This window comes from Mesoplodon mirus (genome assembly GCF_964341445.2).
Source record: "Mesoplodon mirus genome assembly, contig: HAP1_SCAFFOLD_1276, whole genome shotgun sequence".
Lineage (NCBI taxonomy): Eukaryota > Metazoa > Chordata > Mammalia > Artiodactyla > Ziphiidae > Mesoplodon > Mesoplodon mirus.
In genome coordinates this window covers 3,648-24,335 of record NW_028294815.1, presented here as the reverse complement: position 1 = coordinate 24,335, position 20,688 = coordinate 3,648, and the positions used below count along the sequence as shown (strand labels likewise).

Sequence of the window (20,688 nt, the reverse complement as noted above, 5' to 3'; positions counted from 1 at the left end):
TCTCACTTCATCCCAGATAACCCTTCCCCCTCCCTGTGTCCTCAAGTTCACTCTCTATGGCTGCATCTTTATTCCTGCCCTGCCCCTAGGTTCTTCATAACCATTTTTTCTCTTTTTTTTATATTCCATATATATGTGTTAGCATATGGTATTTGTTTTTCCCTTTCTGACTTACTTCACTCTGTATGACAGTCTCTAGGTCAATCCACCTCACTACAAAAAACTCAATTTCATTTCTTTTTATGGCTGAGTAATATTCCATTGTATATATGGGCCACATTTTTTTTTTTTTTTTTTGTGGTACGTGGGCTTCTCACTGTTGCGGCCTCTCCCGTTGCGGAGCACAGGCTCCGGATGCGCCGGCTCAGCAGCCGTGGATTATGGGCTCAGCCACTCCGCAGCATGTGGTATCTTCCTGGAGCGGGGCAGGACCCGTGTCCCCTGCATCAGCAGGCGGACTCCCAACCACTGCGCCACCAGGGAATCCCTGTGCCACATCTTTATCCATTCGTCTGTCGATCCTGCCAACACTTTTACTTGACTCAATTGAGACCAATGTCAGACTTGTAAGGTAATAAATTTACCCTGTTTTGAGTCACTAAGTTTTTGGTAATTTGTATGAAAGCAATAAAAAACAAATACAGAGGTTCTACAAGAGCCAGGCTATATATTTATACTTAAGTATTTCTGAAATGAATTTAACATTGTGACTGAGAGCAACAGCAGCAGCTTCCATGGGATCCCATCACACACCTGAGGAAAAGCAGCTTAATACAAAGCAGTGACAGCAGCAGGTCATTGCCCCACACTTGGAGTAGAGGGGCACCTGTTCTACTGTAGCAGCAGCATAGCCTGAATGGGAACCCATCCTCCTGTGGCACTAGTCCCATCAACATTAGTGTAATCTGCTAGCATCTGCTGAGCCAACAGGCCCCACATATACAAACCCTCCAACTCAGCAGCATTCAGTGAGCCAGGCTCAGGGTTTCCTGAAACTCATATCCAATGGCACTGGAAAGACCAGATATCACCTACACTTATGAAAACATAAAAAAACAAAAACAGAACACTGGGAACTTCAGAAAGAAAAGGGGAACAATGGAATGGGTGAAAACAAATGGGGTAAATAGAAGAGACTATCATTAGTCTCATGAATTTCTTAAATACTATATGATGGTCAAAGCAAAAATTAGGACACCATCTGATGTGGTTCTCAATGTAGAGAAAGGAAATACTACAGAAAATCATACTTTAAAACTGGGGAATATTAAGAGACCTAAATGGAAGTAAAATTTTGAAACTTCACTTGAAGTCATAAAACACTGATTCTAGTAGCCTATGATAAGTTACATATGTATACTGTAATGCCAAAAGCAACCACTAAGAAAACTATACACACAGTATACACACATGATTATAAATAAATTAATTAAAATGGGCTTATTAAAAAATGTTTAAGTAACCCCCAAGAAGGCAAAATAAGAGAAACACAAGATTCAGAAACTAAGGTAAAAGACAAAACAAAAAATAAAATGGTAGACCTAATCTTTAACATAGCAATAATTACATTAATGTAAATGATCTAAGTAACCAAGTCAAAGACAGAGATTGGAAGAGTAGATTAAAAAATCACAAGCATGATCCAAGTATATACTGTCTATAAGAAGCTTACTTTAAACATCCTGATATAGGTAGTTCAGAGTAAAAGGATGAAAATGATATATCATGTGAGCATTAATCAGAAAAAGCAGGAATGGATAAATTAATATCAGATAAAGTAGATTTCAGAGCAAAGGAAATTATTAGGGGCAAACAGGGTCATTACATAAAGATAACAGGAATAATCCACCTAGATGACCTAGTGATATGAAATGTGTGTGCACCAAACAACAGAACTTCAAAATACATGAAGCAAACACTGAAAAAGGTAGTAAAAGGAGAAAATTTTAAATCCACAATTATTATTTGAGACGTCAACACAGCAATTTATAGAACTACCAGACAGAAAAATCAGCAAGGAGATGGAAGAGCTGAAAACATCATCAATCAACAAGACATAACTGACATTTAAAGAACACACTCAATAAGAGCAGAATACATATTCAAGTGTCTGTGGAACATTCACTCATATACCATATATTGGGTGATAAAATAACATTAGCAGATTTAAAAGAATTAAAATCATAGAGTTCTCTAGCCATAATGGAATCAGACTAGAAATCAATAACAGAAAGACAACAGGAGAATCTTCAATCACATGAAAACGAAACATCACAATTCCAAAGAACTCATGGGTAAAAAAGACAGCGTCAAGGAAAAAATTTGTAATGCATAGAATAAAAGAAAATGGAGATATAACAGATCAAAGTTTGTGGAATGAAGTGAAAGTAATGCTAAAAGGGAAGTTTATAGAACTAAATTGGGAAATAAAATATTTCAAAGCAATAATCTCATTTTCTATATTACAATAGTAAAAAAGGAAGAGGAAAAAACACTAAACAAGCAGAAAGAAGGAAATAATAAAGATGAAACTGAAATCCATGAAACTGAAAACAGGAAAATGGGGGGGAAAACCAATGAAACAAAAGGCTGGTTCTTGGAAATAAACAATTTAATCAATAAAGATCTAGCAAGACTGATAAAGGTAAAAACAGAGATGGCACAAATCACAGATATCAGATATGCAACCAGGGATACCATGACATATCCTGCAGGTTAATAAGGGACAAGTTATTATGAACAAGTCTACACTCTAAATTCAAAAATGTAGATGAAATGGGCCAATTCTTCTACACCCAAAACTACCCAAACTCAGCCAAGATGAAATAGATAATCTCAATTTTCCTGTAACCATTAGAAACACTGATTTTTCATATAAAAACTCCCAAAAGAAATATTCAGGCTTAGATGTTTCACTTTTACCCAAGACTTAAAGAATGAAAACCAATTTTACATGATTTGATAAGAAATAGAAGTAGAGGGAACCGTTCCTAATTAATTTTATGAAGCCAGTATTACCTTGATACCAAAACCAGACAGGAATAGTATAAAAAGAAGAAGACTATAGACCAATATGTTTTATGAAATTGCCTGTAAAGATCTTCAGCCAGATATTAGCAAATTAAATCCAGAAATATATAAAAAGAATAATATATCATGACCAAGTGGTATTTATTCCAGTTATGCAAAGTTGGTTAAATATTTGAAAATCAAACAATGTAATTTACCATATCCAATAGATTAAGGGGGAAAAGTCATGTGATCCTATCCATTAATGCAGAGAACGTATTTGACAAAATCCAATCCCATTCATGATTTGGCACATATATACAATGACATATTACTCAGCCATAAAAAGAAACAAAATTGAGCTATTTGTAATGAGATGGATAGACCTAGAGTCTGTCATACAGAGTGAAGTAAGTCAGAAAGAGAAAGACAAATACCGTATGCTAACACATATATAATGTCATGAAGAACCTAGGGGTAAAACAGGAATAAAGACACAGACCTACTTGAGAATGGACTTGAGAATATGGGGAGGGGAAAGGGTAAGCTGTGACAAAGCGAGAGAGGGGCATGGACATATATACACTACCAAACGTAAGGTAGATAGCTAGTGGGAAGCAGCCTCATAGCACAGGGAGATCAGCTCGGTGCTTTGTGACTGCCTGGAGGGGTGGGATAGGGAGGGTGGGAGGGAGGGAGACGCAAGAGGGAAGAGATATGGGAACATATGTATATGTATAACTGATTCACTTTGTTATAAAACAGAAACTAACACACCATTGTGAAGCAATTATACTCCAATAAAGTTGTAAAAAATAAAAATAAAGTTAAAAAATTTAAAAAAAGAAGAAAAAAACCCCCAAGAAAACTAGGAATAGAAAAGGAACATACTGAAACTCATCAAGAGGATCTACAAACAACCTATACCGACATTATATTTAACTGTGAAAGACTGAATGCTTTCTCTGTAAGATCAGAAACAAGGCACCGATATCTGCCCTCACCACTTTTATTAAATATATTAATGGAGGTTCTAGTAAGAAAATAAAGCAAAAATAAATAAATACATAAATTTAAAAGTTAAATTTTTAAAACATTTATTTAAAAGATAAAAGGACTATTCCTACTACGTTGAATAGGAAGGAATATATCCTACTGAATGTTGAATAGTAATATATACTACTATATTAAATAAGGAAAAGTAAAACGGTATCTGAAGAGGAGATGATAATCTAAATGGAGAAAATACCAAGGAATCCACAAAAAGCTTGAGAAATAATATTAGTTTGTAAATGTTTTAGAGTACAAATCAACACAGTTTTATCAAATTATATATTAATAACAAATGTGTAGAAGCTTAAATAAAAATATGTGATGCCATTTACAACTGACCTAAATAAATACTTAAATATAAGCCCAATAAGACATTTATAGGTCCTCTATACTAAAAATTACAAAATGCTGATGAAGAAAAATGTAAAAGTCCCAAACAAATAGTGAGACATACCTTGTCCATGGATTAGAAAACACAACATAATAAAGAGGTCAATTCTCCCCAAGTTAAGAGGCTTAACAGAGTTACTCTTAAAATGCCCTCAAGGTTTTTGTGGATATAGACAAGCTTATTCTAAGATTTATATGGTAAGAAGAGGCTGAAGAATAGCTAAAACAATTTGTAAAGGAAGATTAAAATGGGAGGAATTCATCTACCCAATTTCAAGATTTTGCAGTAATGATGGAGGGTAGATACACAGATTAATGGAATGGAATAGAGAACCCAGAAATAGACTGACATAAATACATTTAACTTGTTTTTGACAGCAGTGTGAAAGCTATCAAGGAAGAATAGACTTTTCAAAAAATGGTACTGAAACAGTTGGACATCCCTCGACAAAAACAAACAAACAAAAAATGAACCTTAACCTAAACCTCCACACCTTACACAAAAATTAAATCAAAGTGGATCATAATCTTCAATGTAAAAGCAGGACATTTTGAGAAAAAAAAATAGGAGAAAATCTTTGGCATCTAGAACTACGTGAATAATTCTTAGACTTGACACCGAAAGTATGATCAATAAAAGCAAAAATTGATAAATTGGATCTCATCAAAATGAGTTAAAAAGGCTTCATAGAAGATCATTTTAAGTGGATGAAAACTCAAATTACACAGTGGGAAAACATATTTGAAAATCCCACATGAGACAAATGACTTGTATCTATAATATACAAAGAACTCTCCAAACAACTTAAAAAAACCCAACTAGAAAATAGGCAGAAGACAGGAACAGACATTTCATGGAAGAGAATATACACATGGCAAAGAAGCACATGAAAAGATGCTCAACATCATTAGCCATTAGGGAAATGCAAATTAAGACCATAATGAGATATCAGAGAATAACGAAAATTAAAGGATAGTGACAACATCAAATGCTGGTGAGTACATAGAAAAATGATATCACATCACTGGTGGGAAAATAAAATGGTTTAGCCACTCTGAGAAACAGCTTGACAGTCTCTTTTAATCCTAAAAGTAGATTCACCCTACAACACAGTAATTGTACTCTTGAGCATTTATCCAAAAGAAACAAAAACTTCATTAAGTTCCCACAGAAACTTACACATAAATGTTCATAGCAGTTTTATTTATAACAGCCCAAAACTGGCCACTACCCAAATGTCTTTCAATGGATGAATGTTGAAACAAATTGTGATAAAATCTTATGATAGAATACTACTGAGCAACAAAAAGGAACAAATTATTAATATATGCAAAAATTGAAATGAACTTCAAGGGAATGATGCCGAGGGAAAAATTTTAAAAAGCCAATCTCCGAAGATGAAGTAATTCATGAAGATATTTACATATTATTCAATATGTAACAAAACTGTGGAGATGGAGAACAGATTAGAAGTTGCCAAGGGTTAGAGATGGGGGTAGAAAGTACAGCGGGGGACCTTTGTGAGGTTTTTGTGGTCCCAGTACAAATAATACAGCAATCTTGGTTTTAACCCCGAAAGATGTTTAAAAGCAATTCCTAATAAGAGGTGTCCAGATATTTAGCAATGGCAGCAGATTAGAGGTATAGCTACCCAACATGACAGCTTCAAAACAGATGGTATTAATTCAATGCATATGTTAATTTTTAAAAGGCCAATCACAATACTTAAATGGTATATATCTTAACGATATTATTCTAAGGATCCAGCTATACCAGATGGACTAGCAGGATTTTCTGTACATTCAATCTTATTTAAGACAGTTATATCTTATGATAAGACAGTTAAAAAAAGAAAAAGAAAAAAAAAACAAACCAACTACAGTTGGATATTCTCATAGGAAGATGAGGTGAAAACATGTAGCAGCGGTTCAAAAGCTTAAGCAGTGGCACCTAAATTTGGCTGCACATTAGAATCATCTGAAGCACTTTTTAAAAACCCTCACACCAACAGTTGGTCATCCTAAACCAATAAAATCATTTAAAATCTCCTCAGACGATGCCATTGTCTAGCGAAGTGAGAACCAGCGGACTAAGCAGAAGGGGATGTTTCTACAAAGATTTCTTAACAATAAGTTCTTTCACCCAATCAGATTTACCTTCCTGCAAAGGGGTAAAGAAGGCTAGATGTTGTCCATACTTGCTTAGCTTTAATTAGCACTCGTGACTTGCCCAAAACCTAGATCATGTTTCCCCTAAATTTCATGTGATTTCCTAAGTTTTTCAAATCCAGGGCTAAGGGGTTTGCCAGGATGAGATTTTAAGTGCTCACACAGGGGAAGTCCCTGGCAAACCAGGACAGAGGTCACTCTACATTGAAATGTAAAGCATCCTAAATAACCCTGCCACTGCCCCCAGATACTCGTCTGTGCCAACCAGTGGAGAAAAGGCATTCTCCATTACCACCACGGCAAATGCTGCTCTACTTGCCTTGGCTACTCCCTATCTTTTCCAGGCGTCTCTCCCCTTCACCTGCTGGTGGACGCTTTGGCAGCTGACAATGCAGATATTTTCAAACTTTAAGGTGAATAAAAATCATCTGGAGGGCCAGTTATAACAGAGATCACTGAGCCCCACTAGAGTTGCTGATTCCATAGGGCTGGGACAGGGCCCTAAAACTTGAATATCTGACACATTATCAGGGGATGCTGGTAAAGCTGGTCAGGTTGTTACCGAATGCACGTTCGTGTGTCTGAAGCACAGTGAGGCCAAACAAACCGAAAGGTTGCAGTCTGGAGCAGAGAAAGGTTTATTGCAGGATCGAGCAAGGAGAGGGGTGGCCCGTGTTCCAACAACCCTGAAATCTCCAAAGGATTTCAGCAAAGCATTTTTAAAGGCCATGTGAGGGAGGGACGTCCCAGGGAATGTGATCAGCTCGTGCACAATCATCTGACTGGCTGATGTTGAGGCCACAGGGCAGGTAACATTATCCATCCTGAGGTGCCAGAAGGTCTGGGGGCTGTGTGCTCATGATCATCAAAGAGTTAATTTCTTCCATTGGGTGGTGGTTTTTAGCATCTGAAAACTCAAGAAATATGCCTGAGATACTATTATCTGAGGACTTCAGAGAGGAACTACAGCAGAGGCTATGGGGGATGGGTCTGTCCTAGGAAGGCCCCATAGGGTACTGCTTGCTTACAAGGTGACCATACTTTGAGAACCACTGCTCTAGTGGCTTGGAATGTTAAAGTAATGGAAGAATCCCTTCCCAGATCTAGATTCTAGTATCACCAGCTATTTTGGTGGGGGGAAGGGTAAGTTCTGTCCTTGCTTGGACTTCTTGTTCATTTATATCAAAGCCTATTTGAGGCAGTGCACTCGGCAGTCCTGCAGATCTGTCTTTGGCTTCAACGGTGTTTGGAATGAACAGACCCAGGGACGCTCCTTGCTCCAGCCCCCGACCACCCTCCAACATTTCTTCCTGCCGCAACCTTTGGAATCAGCCACTCAGCTATCCTCAGCCTCCAGGACAGGCCAACACCGTTTTTGGAGCTTAGCTCCTTATCACTGATCAACCACGAGTTCCCAGGTTCGTCAGAATTATTCCATCGAGGTGGAGGCCGCCATCCACCGCCTGTTCAACATGCATCTGTGGACACTTACCTCTCTCTAAGCTTCTATTTCCACAGCAACAGTGGGACTCTGGACAATGGGGGCCACATTTTTCGCCAACTGGCTGAAGAGAAGTGTGAGGGCGCCCAGCGACTCTTGAAAATGCAAAACAAGTGCTGCGGCCGCGCCCTCTTCCAGGATGCGCGGAAGCCTTCTCAAGATCAGTGGGGTAAAACCCAGGACACTGTGCAAGCCGCCATTCTTAGGGAGAAGAACCTGAACCAGGCACTATCGGATCTGCGCGCCCTGGGTCCTGCCCGCGCAGACTCCCACCTCTGTGACTTCCTGGAGAGCCGCTTCCTGGAGGAGCAGCTGAAACTCATCAAGAAGATGGGCAACCACCTGACCAACCTCCGCAGGCTGGCTGGTCCGCAGGCTGTGCTGGGCGAGTATCTTTTCGAAAGGCTCACGCTCGAGCACAAACAGGAGTCTCTGAAGTCCAGCGGCCTCTGAGGAGCCCCTCTGGCGTCAGAGCTTCTGCCTGAAGCCCAGCTCTGCAGCCACTAGGCAGCTTTGTAACCGCCCTGGAGCCCTCTCCCAAGCCTTGGACCAAATGGAAACAATAACGCTTTTTGCAGAAGGAAAAAAAAAGCCTAGTTGAAACACAAACAGAATAAAGAGAAAAAAAGAAATATATATATATATATATATATATATATATATATATTCATGTTCTTTTAACATATGAATTGCCCCACTTTATCTGTGTGAAATACGTTTGTTCCCGTTATTGGGCTGGTTCTCAAGCTTTGCTGCTCGTATGAATTACCTAAAGAGCTCTTTTTTTTTTTTGTAGTATTAAATATTTTTTTAAATTAGTTTCTGCTTTATAACAAACTGAATCAGTTATACATATACATCTGTTCCCATATCCCTTTCCCTAAAGAGCTTTTAAGAGAAACTTTGGTGTCTGGGTCCCAGCCCCAGAGATTTTGATTCAGTAGGTCTAGGGAGGAGCCTGGGCAAGGGGAGGTCTCAGAGTTCCCCAGGTGATTCTAATATGCAGCAACTTTGTGAACCACCTCTTGGCTTCAATCCAGCTAGTGATCAGATATTAAATCTAAGACACATGGGCTAGTGCGTGAGCTCTGCTGCTAGGCGTGTTCCATTTTCTTCCTCCTGGAAGATTCGTGCCAGGGAAAATGATTGATAGTTGTGTTACTCCTCTGAAATGGATAGAAATTTCCAATTAGCGTGAACAGGGGAGGGTGAATGGGTGAATGCCATAAGGTGTATCATTTATGTATTTCCCTATGTGTATGGCTAGAAGCTTTTGCAACTGACGTCTGCCCTACTTTTCATGCGAATGGTAGTGCTTGTCCTCCTAATGCAGCTGTAAACTTTATCAGCCCATAGGTAGACAGCATCACAAAATATTTACCCCTCCCCACTGGCCCACTCTCAAGCTTCACTCCCCTTCCCCAATACACAAATGTACATCAATGTGCTTGAGACCAACATCAACATACTGACCTTCAATTCTTCTACTTTGCAGCTTCCCTCTTATCAGGAGGTGTCAGCATTTAGTGCCCAGAGGAGGCATTTCCAGTCATCTCAGCTTAGAGGTCAAATATCCAAATATCCAAAGTAAAAAAGGTTAAAGGAAAGAAGAAGAAGAAGAAAGCAAGGAAGAAAAGAAGGAAACAATTTTCTTATCTCATAGTAATAAGGCAGTTTTCCTTAAAAAAAAATAAAGACTTAAGCCTTAAATTCTCTTTCCTAATCAAAATGTGCTTTTCCGTCTTTAGACTATTCCTCTTATATCCTGTATTATTCATGATGTTTAATTCTTGAAATAGCACATGGCTGAAAACAGAAGCTAGCCTCTTGTCCACTATGAATTAAATCTTCTTTTCCTAGGACCCGTCTACAATGTACAATTTGGGGTTTGCCAACATAATTATTTTCTCTGAAATAAGGTACAGCATTTTGCCTTTTCAATATATAGTTACACAATACATTGTTAACACAACATAGTTAATAGAGTCAATACAACTATAAACACACATGATATGATGCCACTTTGGTGGTTTTCTTCATCCATGTAATTCTGAAATTTGACAGTATAATTTTCATATTCTAATGAGCTGAGTATTACCTTTGCAAGGATAGAAAAATAAAATAAATTCATAATATTCTTGTGTGGTTTGCCCCTGGGGTGGATTACCATAATGGGGGCATATTTGAGCCTTTCTCCAAGTCATTAAAAAACCTCCAGCGAGTAGCCCCTTGTCCTCTCCAGGAAATTGCCGGAAAGTATCTTTAATCACAATAATCCAGGGGGGAGAAATCTCGGAAATAAGACATCTGCTTCTGTGCCTTGTTGTTTTGCAGAATAGCAATGATTGCTTTAGCAGCTTCTATTGCCATATGTGTATAGTAAGTAAATGAACATAAAATTGAATGAACGCATAAAAGAAGGATAAACCCACCCAGTTTAACAAATCCACTCTCTCACCTGCTGTGTCCTGAAACGTGAAAGAAAGAATCACGGGATCATAAGGATTCATAAAAAAACAGTCTCTGTTAACAATATTGACAGGAGGTATAAGGATGATTTGTCTGATGTGGGACCAACAGCTTAACTGCTTAATTCTTTTTTTTAAGGGCAAATCATTCATTTATTGTTTAAAGATCGCAAGACAACATCTGAATTTTTGTAGCCCAACTTAAATGTTTTACTTTTTTGATAAAGCAGAGTATAATAGAAAAACAATTAGTTTCAAGTAATATCTATATCTCTATTCAGAATTAAGTCTTCCACAGACATGTAACCTGGAAACAAAAGCCTGTTCCAATAAGCAAATCTTCAACAGAGCGGCTACTTTTCGGGCCAGGGAAAGGTTCATCCCTATAGGATGATGACGTGCTGTGTAAAATGGCTGCAAGGTCACAGCCTTGAGGGCGTTGGAAGTCTGTTATCCTATTCCACATTAAGTAGTTTGGTGAACTTCAAACGACCTTTCGTCTGCAACCAAGCTGCCAACCTTTAACTGATATTTCAAACAGGTAAAAAATAAATGAAAAGAAATCCCTACACTGATGTTCCTCGATTTACACTGTTCAATGGTTCATTAACATGTAATTCTGGCTAAGAATTACATTTGAGACTCCTTGCTCAGATTTTGGTTAACAGCACTAATCTTTAGAAATTCAAGTTCTCATTCATCAATAATTTGTCAGCTAGGATACCTTCAGGCATCAGCTGCAACTACAGAACAGGTGCCCTGCCTCAGCGCTTCGGAAAGACAGAATGTACACCACCACCAGCAGACACAATACCTGTCACTAGACGGCACGTGTGCAGGACAGCAAGACACAAACGTCTATTCAGATGTGCCGCGGAGCAGCCGGAGAAAGAGGACTTCACCGCCCAGGGTCAGGAGGGACGGGGTAAGGAACCGAAGCAGCACCGACGAATGCGGTCAGAAGGACCAAGACAACTGATGGTTGCAAGGCAAGTTTTATTATGCTCCGGTTGCAGATTATATACACTAGAAATGGAAGGTTGCCAGATGGTGGTTTACATTATCTATAGACTGTCTCGGCTCAAGGTTAACTTCCCTGGGAGAAAACCCATAAGCCTAGAATCATCCAAAATAACCTGCATGTGCAGGGGGGAGACAGCTTTGCTTGTCTCATTGTACATTCTTTCTGATTTCTGGGCCCTGGTGATTTATCTCCCATGGAATGGAACAAGGAGGGGAACAAGTAGGGACAGTCCCTTCGAGCAGCGGCGGCATGCCTGGCATATCCGTAGCCTGATCTCAAGGCTGACTGTTTCCCTCAGTTCCCCTTTTTTTATTTTTTAATTTTTGCTGCAAAATAATTCCATGAAGCGTAGTGCCGAGAGTAGTATATTGTTGCATGAGGATACGAAACAGACATGAGAAGATTATTATCAATAATAGGCAAATTATGGCCAGGGTAATAAATCCTGACAACCCTCCAGTAATCCACGACTGAGGGTTTAACCACTTTAAATGGTCCAGTAAAGTTTTAATTACATCTTCTTGCCAAATATCATCAAGATGTGCATTTTGTATATCCTGAATTTCAGCATTTAATTTCTTAAGATCAAGACTAATATTATTATCTGACCAAACGCTCAGCAGATGCATTTTTACTTTTTCCCATTCCCAAATACAGTCATTGTACTTGTAAGGAGTAACACAAATCCATGTATACTTTTCATGACAAGCTAAACGCATCCTCAATTTTAATGCTGCCATCTGATCTCCAATCCCCCAAATTGCGTTTTTAAATTCATCTAACTTGTTATTCATCTGTAAATCTATGTGACTTTGTAAAGATAAAGAAAGACTGGTATTTTGAGATAATTGATTAGCAAAGTGAGCATGATTAATACTCTGTGAAAGAGCAAGACGGGCAGTAGCCGCGGTAGCAGACAGAGCAGCCAAGGCAAGTCAACTTACTATTAGCCACCCAATAAAGCGTCTCCTTCTCTGCAAGGCTTTAGAGAGTTCCACCCGTGCCTGTACTCCAGTATCTTCATACCAAGGTTCTCTCCGATGTACAGGCACCATAACATATATGGGTTACTTTAGTATAAGCACAGATTGTGTCCCTGCAGAAGGGAACATACAACTGTAAAAATACAATGAACACAGCTAATAGTATATCCTCCTTTGGAAGAATTACCAATGTTAATAGAACCAATCAAAAGTGTATATGGGGCTTCCCTGGTGGCGCAGTGGTTGGGAGTCCACCTGCCGATGTAGGGGACATGGGTTCGTGCCCTGGTCTGGGAGGATCCCGCGTGCCGCGGAGCGGCTGGGCCCGTGAGCCATAGCCACTGAGCCTGCGCGTCCGGAGCCTGTGCTCTGCAGCGGGAGAGGCCGCGGCAGTGAGAGGCCCGCGTACCACAAAAAAAAAAAAAAAAAAAAAGTGTATATGGAGGAGCAACACAAGTTATAACAGGTGTATTGGAATAAGTTAGAGCTAGTTTCCATATACCCCAGTTCTTTTGAAATGCGATAAACCTATCTATGACGGGAATAGAAGAGATAAGAATTTACCCCTTGGTATAATCTATAGTACACCATATTTGGTTATTATTCCAAGATGCATTGCAACATTCAAAATTGGATCCAGGAAAGTTAATGGTCATAAAAGGAGGAAATTGATTTTTTGATTTTCTCTTAAGAATAGTAACCATATGTCCAGCCATAAGTATCCCTTGTCCTCCAAGTAAACGCTTCATACACAAATAATTTCCTGAATCTTCACCTGTAACCTTGGCTATAGTAATAGCGGAATCCCTAAGTGGTGAGGCGTATGAGATTCGACCTCTAATATTAATAGGTTGCCCATTTTTATAGCAAATGGTGGTATCCTTAAGATCCTCTCGTCGGCTGGTAGCCGGGCATGTAAGAGTAATGTTGGTTCCTGTAAAACGAAGGATGCCTGGAGAGCCTGACAAACTAATTGATTGATCCGTTCCCTCATAAACATCTGTATGCTCATAACTAATAGCCTTTACACATCCAGTTTCCAGATTCAATGGGCTAAGACAGACAGGATAGGTACTAAACCAGTTAGTATAATTTACAGACATATTGATTTGTTTTATATTCCCAATAAGAGGCCCATAAACAGTATCATTGTAAAATACAGGAAACTCTGCTTCAGACCAAGATATGGGTTTTAATAGTGGAGGATCAGGTACATAGGCCCAGTAAGTTGCTGCATTAACAGAGGGAACACATGAAATGGTTGCCAACATAGCCAAAAATAAAGTCACAGGTGTAACAGGATTATTCTGTTGTTTCACTAACTCTTGAGCTCATGAAACCAATTGTTTAATTTGTCCCCAAGTTGGAACATCACTCCTTTGAGTCGTCCTGGCAAGTGGTCTCCTCTTCTTCTTCTTTTTTCTGAATCAACACTGTCAAATTTTCGGGAGAGATGCAGAGCTTCTTCATCTTCTGAACTAGTTGTGAGCTGTGGCGAGCCATCTATTTGCTTGACTAAGCAAGCGCTCAGGAAGCCAGAGAGGTCCAGGAGCTGATCTGGGAAATATACACACGTGACCACGTCCCCAAATCAACACAGGATCAGGACAACGCCAAGTGCTGGTTAGCGGATCTTTCCCGAGGACCTCCAGAGATTGAAAGGCCAATCTTGGCTCAGCCACCAACCTTTCCCCTGTCAACGGTGAGAAAATTTAAAATAAACAGAGCATGATTTATAAGGTTATGTAGTGTTGTTCTATATAATTCCCCCATTTTTATTTTTTCAATAGTTAGCTTTAAAGGTCTATTTGCACGTTGTATATTACCTTGTCCTTGAGGGTTATATGGAATGCCTGTAATATTGGTAATTTGTAATGAATTACAAAATGTTGCAAAAGCAACACTAGTGAGAGTGGGCCCATTATCTGTTTTAATAATTTTGGGAAGGTTCATGAAAGCAAAACAGTGTAATAAATGAGTGATAACGTGTTTAGTAGCTTCTCGGGTCTGTGCTGTAGCACAGAGGAAACCAGAATAAGTATCAATAGTGACATGAACAAACTGTAATTTCCCAAAAGACGGGATATGAGTAACATCCATTTGCCATAAATGACTAGGTAATAATCCACGAGGATTAACACCATAATGTGGAACAGGAAGGTGAGGTAAGCACTGTGGGCATTGCTTAACAATTTGTCGGGCGGCTCCACGAGGAAGGGAAAATTGTTTGTGTAATGTAGCCGCCGACTGACGGTGTAAAGCATGCGATTGCTGTGCTGCTCGTGAAGCAGTTTGATCATAACTTACCATAATATGAGGGTGTCCAGGACATGGACCATGAGTACCAACAGTATGAAGATAATGAATGCAATACCTTAGCCATTCTTGACAGCATGACGAACGGAAAGGAGGAGGACGGTAAATTGGGATATGTCCTGCTTTAGGGAAAAGAGATTGAGGAGGAAGAGTAACTTTAACTTTATTTTTGGGAGGAAAATGCACAGGATAAAGATCACGTTTAGATCGAGTTAAAACATCTGCAGTCGCATTCATTTTAGACAATGGACCAGACAAGTTAGAATGAGCACGGATATGCAGAGCTGCAACAGGACCATCGTGGGAACGAATAAGCTGTTGAAGCAAACGAAAAGATGATGATAATTCAGGGTCATTAGTATATCCTCTGGTCGCAGTCTCCAGAAGAAATAATAAGCTAATAAGATCTTTACTATCAGAAAACAAATTAAAAGATATAGAAGGCAAATGTTTAAAAGCCATAATGACAGCATACAGTTCAACACGTGGAGCTGAAGTCAAGGAAGTTTGTTTAATGAGTTTTGTTCCGTCGTCAACGATTACAGTAGCCACTCCTGAAGAAGAACCGTCTGTAAAAACCAAAGGTACATGAGGAATAGGCTGTTGCCTAATTATAGAAGGAAAGATATAAGAGTTAAGTTTGCTGAATTGGATCAATTTATCAGCAGGCTAATGGCATTCCAAGGTACCTGAAAATCCTGCAAGAACAAGACCCCATTCATTACTATGTTGAAAAAGCCAATTTTGTTGACTAACTGAATAAGGGATAATAATTTGAGAAGGTTCTATACCTATAAGTTGTAAGCATCTAGTTCTACCTTGCATTATTAACTTAATAATAAGTTCATAATAAGGGTTAATAACTTTAGAGGATGTAGTTTTCATACGAATCCATTCAATAATTCCAACAGTTTGCCATAAGATGGCAGTAGGCACATGAGGTGTTGGACAAACAACTAAAGACATGGGCAGGTGAGTATGTATTTGAGTTAATTGTGCAGAGCTGATAGTTCTATTAACTATTTGGAAAGCTTGAAATCCTCTGGAGTCATAGAGCGTGAAGTAGAAGGATCTGAGTCACCTTTAAGAATATCAAAGGCTCTAACTGAGCAGTAGGAAGTTCTAAGGAAGGCCTTAGCCAATTAATATCTCCAAGTAATTTTTGAAAATCATTTAATGTTTTTAAATTATCAACTCGAATTTGCAGTTTTTGAGGCCTAATGGTAGAGTTATCAATATATTTTCCCAAATAGAAAAATGGAGATTGTCTTTGAATTTTTTCTGAGGCAATGACCAGGCCAAATGATTGTAAGGATTGTTGTAAAAATTGGGAAGCAGTCTCTAATCAAGAAATATTATCAGTGGCTAAAAGTATATCATCCATATAATGTATGAGATATAACGTTGGAAACCTTTTTCTCACAGGAGTTAAGGCCTGAGCCACATATATTTGGCATAATGTAGGACTATTTGCCATGCCCTGAGGCAATACTTTCCATTGAAATCTCCTCATGGGTTCCTTAAAATTTAAGGAAGGCAAGCTAAAAGCAAAATGTTTTCTATCTTCAGGAAACAAAGGAATAGTGAAAAAACACTCTTTAAATCTATAACTAAAAGATGATAATTGTGTGGTATGGCTGTTGGAGAGGGTAGGCCTAGTTGAAGAGCTCCCATTATTAGCATAGTTTTATTAACAGCTCTTAGACCCTGTAATAACCTCTATTTTCCAGACTTTTTCTTGATAATAAAAATAGGAGTATTCCAAGGACTATTGCAAATTTCTAAATGCCCTAATTGTTCCAGTACTAATTGTTCTGCAGCTTCTAATTTCTCCTTTGTGAGGGGCCATTGGTCCACCCATACAGGGTCATCACTCAGCCAAGTAATTGGACCAGCAGTGAGTGGAGGAGAATCCAAGGCCCCTAAGAAAAACCCAAACCTTGTCTATCACTTTTTATTTTCACATCAATAGGATAGACAGTTCCTTTTTGATTTGTTCCCAGCCCTTTTGTGGGAAGAAATCCTTGATCCAACACCATATTAGAGACATGAGAATTTGGACTATAAAGTAATACTCCCATTTCCTTTAATATATCTTGGCCCAAGAGGTTTAAAGGCAGCCCAGGCAAAACATAAGGCTGGAAGTATCCTGAATGGCCCTCACTATCTTGCCATAATAATAACTGACTACTTTGCATAGGAGAACTCTGTCCTATTCCTTGAAGTTCTGTAATAATAGGACTAACGGGCCAATGTTTAGGCCAGTGCATCTGCGTCATAACAGAGACATCAGCTCCAGTGTCTAACAACCTGAAAAAACCTTTCCATTCATGGCTCATTTCATTTCTGGACATTCTTTCCCTATCTTCTGAATCCAGTAGGCAGCACTAGATGATCCAAAAGCCTTTGTTTCTCTCTTTTGATGTTGTAAAATTTGTCCATGAGGTACAAAGGGCAAAAGTAGCAATTGTGCAATTTTATCACCAGGAGAAATCGTTATTATATTTTTAATAGTTTGTGCCATGATTTTTATTTCTCCTTCGTACTCAGAGTCTATGAGTGCTGGCCTAATAGTTAAACCCTTCATGGCGACACTACTTCTTCCCAATAATAGTCCAATCAAACCCTTGGGTAAAGGTCCATAGATGCCCATAGAGAGGGCCTGAGGACCCATTGCAGGAGTTAATACATATCGGGCGGAGGTACTGAGGTCCAGTCCTGTGCTTCCTGCTGTTGCTCTGGAGAGCGAAGATATTGTATGTTTTTGTTTTTGGTTAATGTCTGATTGATAGTTTGAGGAGGATACACAGACGTTGCCCCTACTATTTGTTGGGGCCGGGGAAGGCCCCGGGAGGAGTTTCCCGACAGTGGTGTCCCATCCCTGTGGGCCACTGAGCGACAATCTCGTGCCCAACGTTTTCCCCTATTGCATTTAGGGCATAAACCAGGGATTTTCGGACCATCTGGAGGTTTTTTTTTTTTTTTTTTTTTTTTTTTTTTGCTGTACGCGGGCCTCTCACTGCTGTGGCCTCTCCCGTTGCGGAGCACAGGCTCCGGACACACAGGCTCCGCGGCCATGGCTCGCGGGCCCAGCCGCTCCGCGGCATGTGGGATCCTCCGGGATCGGGGCACGAACCCGTGTCCCCTGCATCGGCAGGCGGACTCTCAACCACTGCGCCACCAGGGAAGCCCCATCTGGAGGTTTTTGAGTAGGGAAGGAAGGAGCAGGGTTACAATGAAAAGATCCACATTCTCCAGCAAAATGACCTGCCTTTCCGCATTGAAAACTAGTCTTTGTTCTCTTTTGATTGTTTTTAAACCCCACTTTAGTTAATGCTGCAGCCCTAGCAGCACCCTGTATATAAGCAGGCCCAAGGTCTGCACAAAGGCGAATATAACCCTCCAGTGTTCCCCGTTTTCTCCAAGGTCGAATCGCAGCCTGACATGCATTATTAGCATTTTCAAAAGCAAGTTGCTTAACTACAATTGTACCAGAGGGTCCATCCACAATGAGTCTCCCCACCGCCTGTAACAATCTATCTCCACAATGAGTCTCCCCACCGCCTGTAACAATCTATCTACAAAATCAGCATATGGTTCATCAGGTCCCTGTCTCATTTTTGAAAGATCCTCAGTTTTGTGTGTAGAAGGTAATTTCCTCCAGCCTTGTAATGCCAAATGATTTATTTGAGGATAAGCAACAAAGGTATAAGTTAATTGATCTTGTAAAGAAATATATGGTCCTTCCCCAATCAGCATATGATAATCCACTGGAATATCATGGGTAGCATTCTTTTCTGCTTGTTCAGCAGCCCGTTCATAAAAATCAAACTTCCATATTAAATAATCTCCACCATTTAAACAAGCTCGTGCAATAGACTTCCAATCAGCGGGGGAAAGAGCTTCTCCTGCAATAGTGTCAACCATAGCAGTAGTAAAAGGAGCAGTGGGCCCATACTGAGCACAAGCAGATTTTAAATCTTTCAAAACTTTAAAAGGAAGAGCCTGATGCTCCCTAATTGAGGATGATTAGGATCAGGTCTTTCTATGACAGGACAACAGAAAATAGGATCTTCTCCTCGTTTTATTGCTGCTTATACAGCACGTTGCAAGAGACTGAGCATTTTTACAGATGTAGATTTTTGAGGAAGACAGTCCTTACTAATTTGCAGCTTTTTCACTGACTTATCTATCATAGCCATTAGAAAATCATCCTCAGGATGATTCTCTCCTTTATGTTTTTTTTTTCTCTCTCTTTTATGTTTAAAAGCCTCATCGGTTAAGTCAAAATGTTCCTCTTCATCTGAAATATTTAAATTAATTAGCTCTTTCGGTTTAGGAAGTGGCGACACAGTAGCTGATAATACAGTCTTGTCTTCTGTCAGAGGCTTATGTTTTTCTGACTTTACATTCAAATCAACACTATCGTGAGAAGAACCTAAACATATTTTTATCAGATTCCACAAACTAAATGTAACAACAGCAGTATGAGTAGGCCCTCGAGACTCATAATAATTTTTAAAATCTTCTCCAACTTTCTGCCAGATTTCTGTGTCACAGAGCCGCCATCAGGAAACCAGGGAGATACATCATGGATATGCTGTCAAAATTCAGTCAACTGTGAGGTAGAAACTTTATTACCCCGAGCTATAAGCATGGAAAGTAAAACCTGAGCAAATAATTCACGCTCCTTGGAGCCCTTTTGCCCCATCTTCTTTTACTTCTGACTGTTGCCTTATGCCTCTATTAGTTTCACTTTTACTCGTGGCCACACATATTTTGCATAAGGGTTCTCTTACCTGCACTTTCTTTTCCTTTTAATTGCCTTCACGCTTCAGGTCCCTGTTCGGGCGCCACTTGCCATGGACCAGCCTCAGAAAGAGGATTTCACCGCCCAGGGTCAGAAGGGACGGGGTAAGGAACTGAAGTAGCACCAACGAATGGGGTCAGAAGGACCAAGACAACTGATGGTTGCAAGGTAAGTTTTATTATGCTACAGGTACAGATTATATAGACTAGAAAAGGGAAGGTTGCCAGACGGTGGTTTACATTATCTCATGACTGTCTCGGCTCAAGGTTAACTTCCCTGGGAGAAAACCCATAAACCCAGAATCATCCAAAATAACCTGCATGTGCAGGGGGAGACAGCTTTGCTTGTCTCATTTTACTTTCTTTCTGATTTCTGGGCCCTGGTGATTTATCTCCCATGGAATGGAACAAGGAGGGGAACAAGTAGGGACAGTCCCTTCGAGCAGCAGCGGCATGCCTGGCATGTCCGAAGGTGCTCTCAAGGCTGACTGCTTCCCACACATATGTTGGCTTGTTTAAGCCTCAAGCCCTTGATCCTTTGTTGAAATACAATAATTTCATTCCTATGGTTTTCAATACCAAAAACTCTACCTCCAGGAGGGTTAAAGTCTAATTTGTACTCCAAACCAAGTAGCAGTGCAGTTCGCTACTACTGAGGCTGAATCCATAAAGACTTCAAGACCACGACCAGAAGACAAGTTATTATATATAATACCCTAGAAGGCCTGAAACATAATTATCATATACATAGCTGGTCCTTCAGAGCTTTTTACCTATAACATGTTTTTTGATGAAAGTTATTTAATGTACTGGAGATAACTGTGAACTACTGATCAAATATTTGAATACTTATACTTACCCGGAATTTCATTTCTGCTGAAAGAAAAAGGAAGAACAGGACTCACCTAAAACAAAACAAACTTTAGAAATGAAAGTAAACATCTTATCACACACTATCACTTTTGG

The 20,688-nt window shown here is 39.5% G+C and overlaps 1 protein-coding gene across 1 annotated transcript; it reads left to right on the top strand.

Annotated features, from left to right (window-relative positions):
• Window positions 1-5,942: 5,942 nt before the first annotated feature.
• LOC309797948 (ferritin light chain-like) lies at window positions 5,943-9,029 on the top strand (the record flags this gene model as incomplete). The annotated part of the gene is made up of 2 exons (XM_082646320.1): window positions 5,943-5,973; window positions 7,881-9,029. 2 exons carry the CDS (start codon window positions 5,943-5,945, stop codon window positions 8,573-8,575), a joined length of 726 nt encoding a protein of 241 aa, XP_082502446.1. The 3' UTR covers window positions 8,576-9,029.
• Between the last annotated feature and the right edge of the window lie 11,659 nt (window positions 9,030-20,688).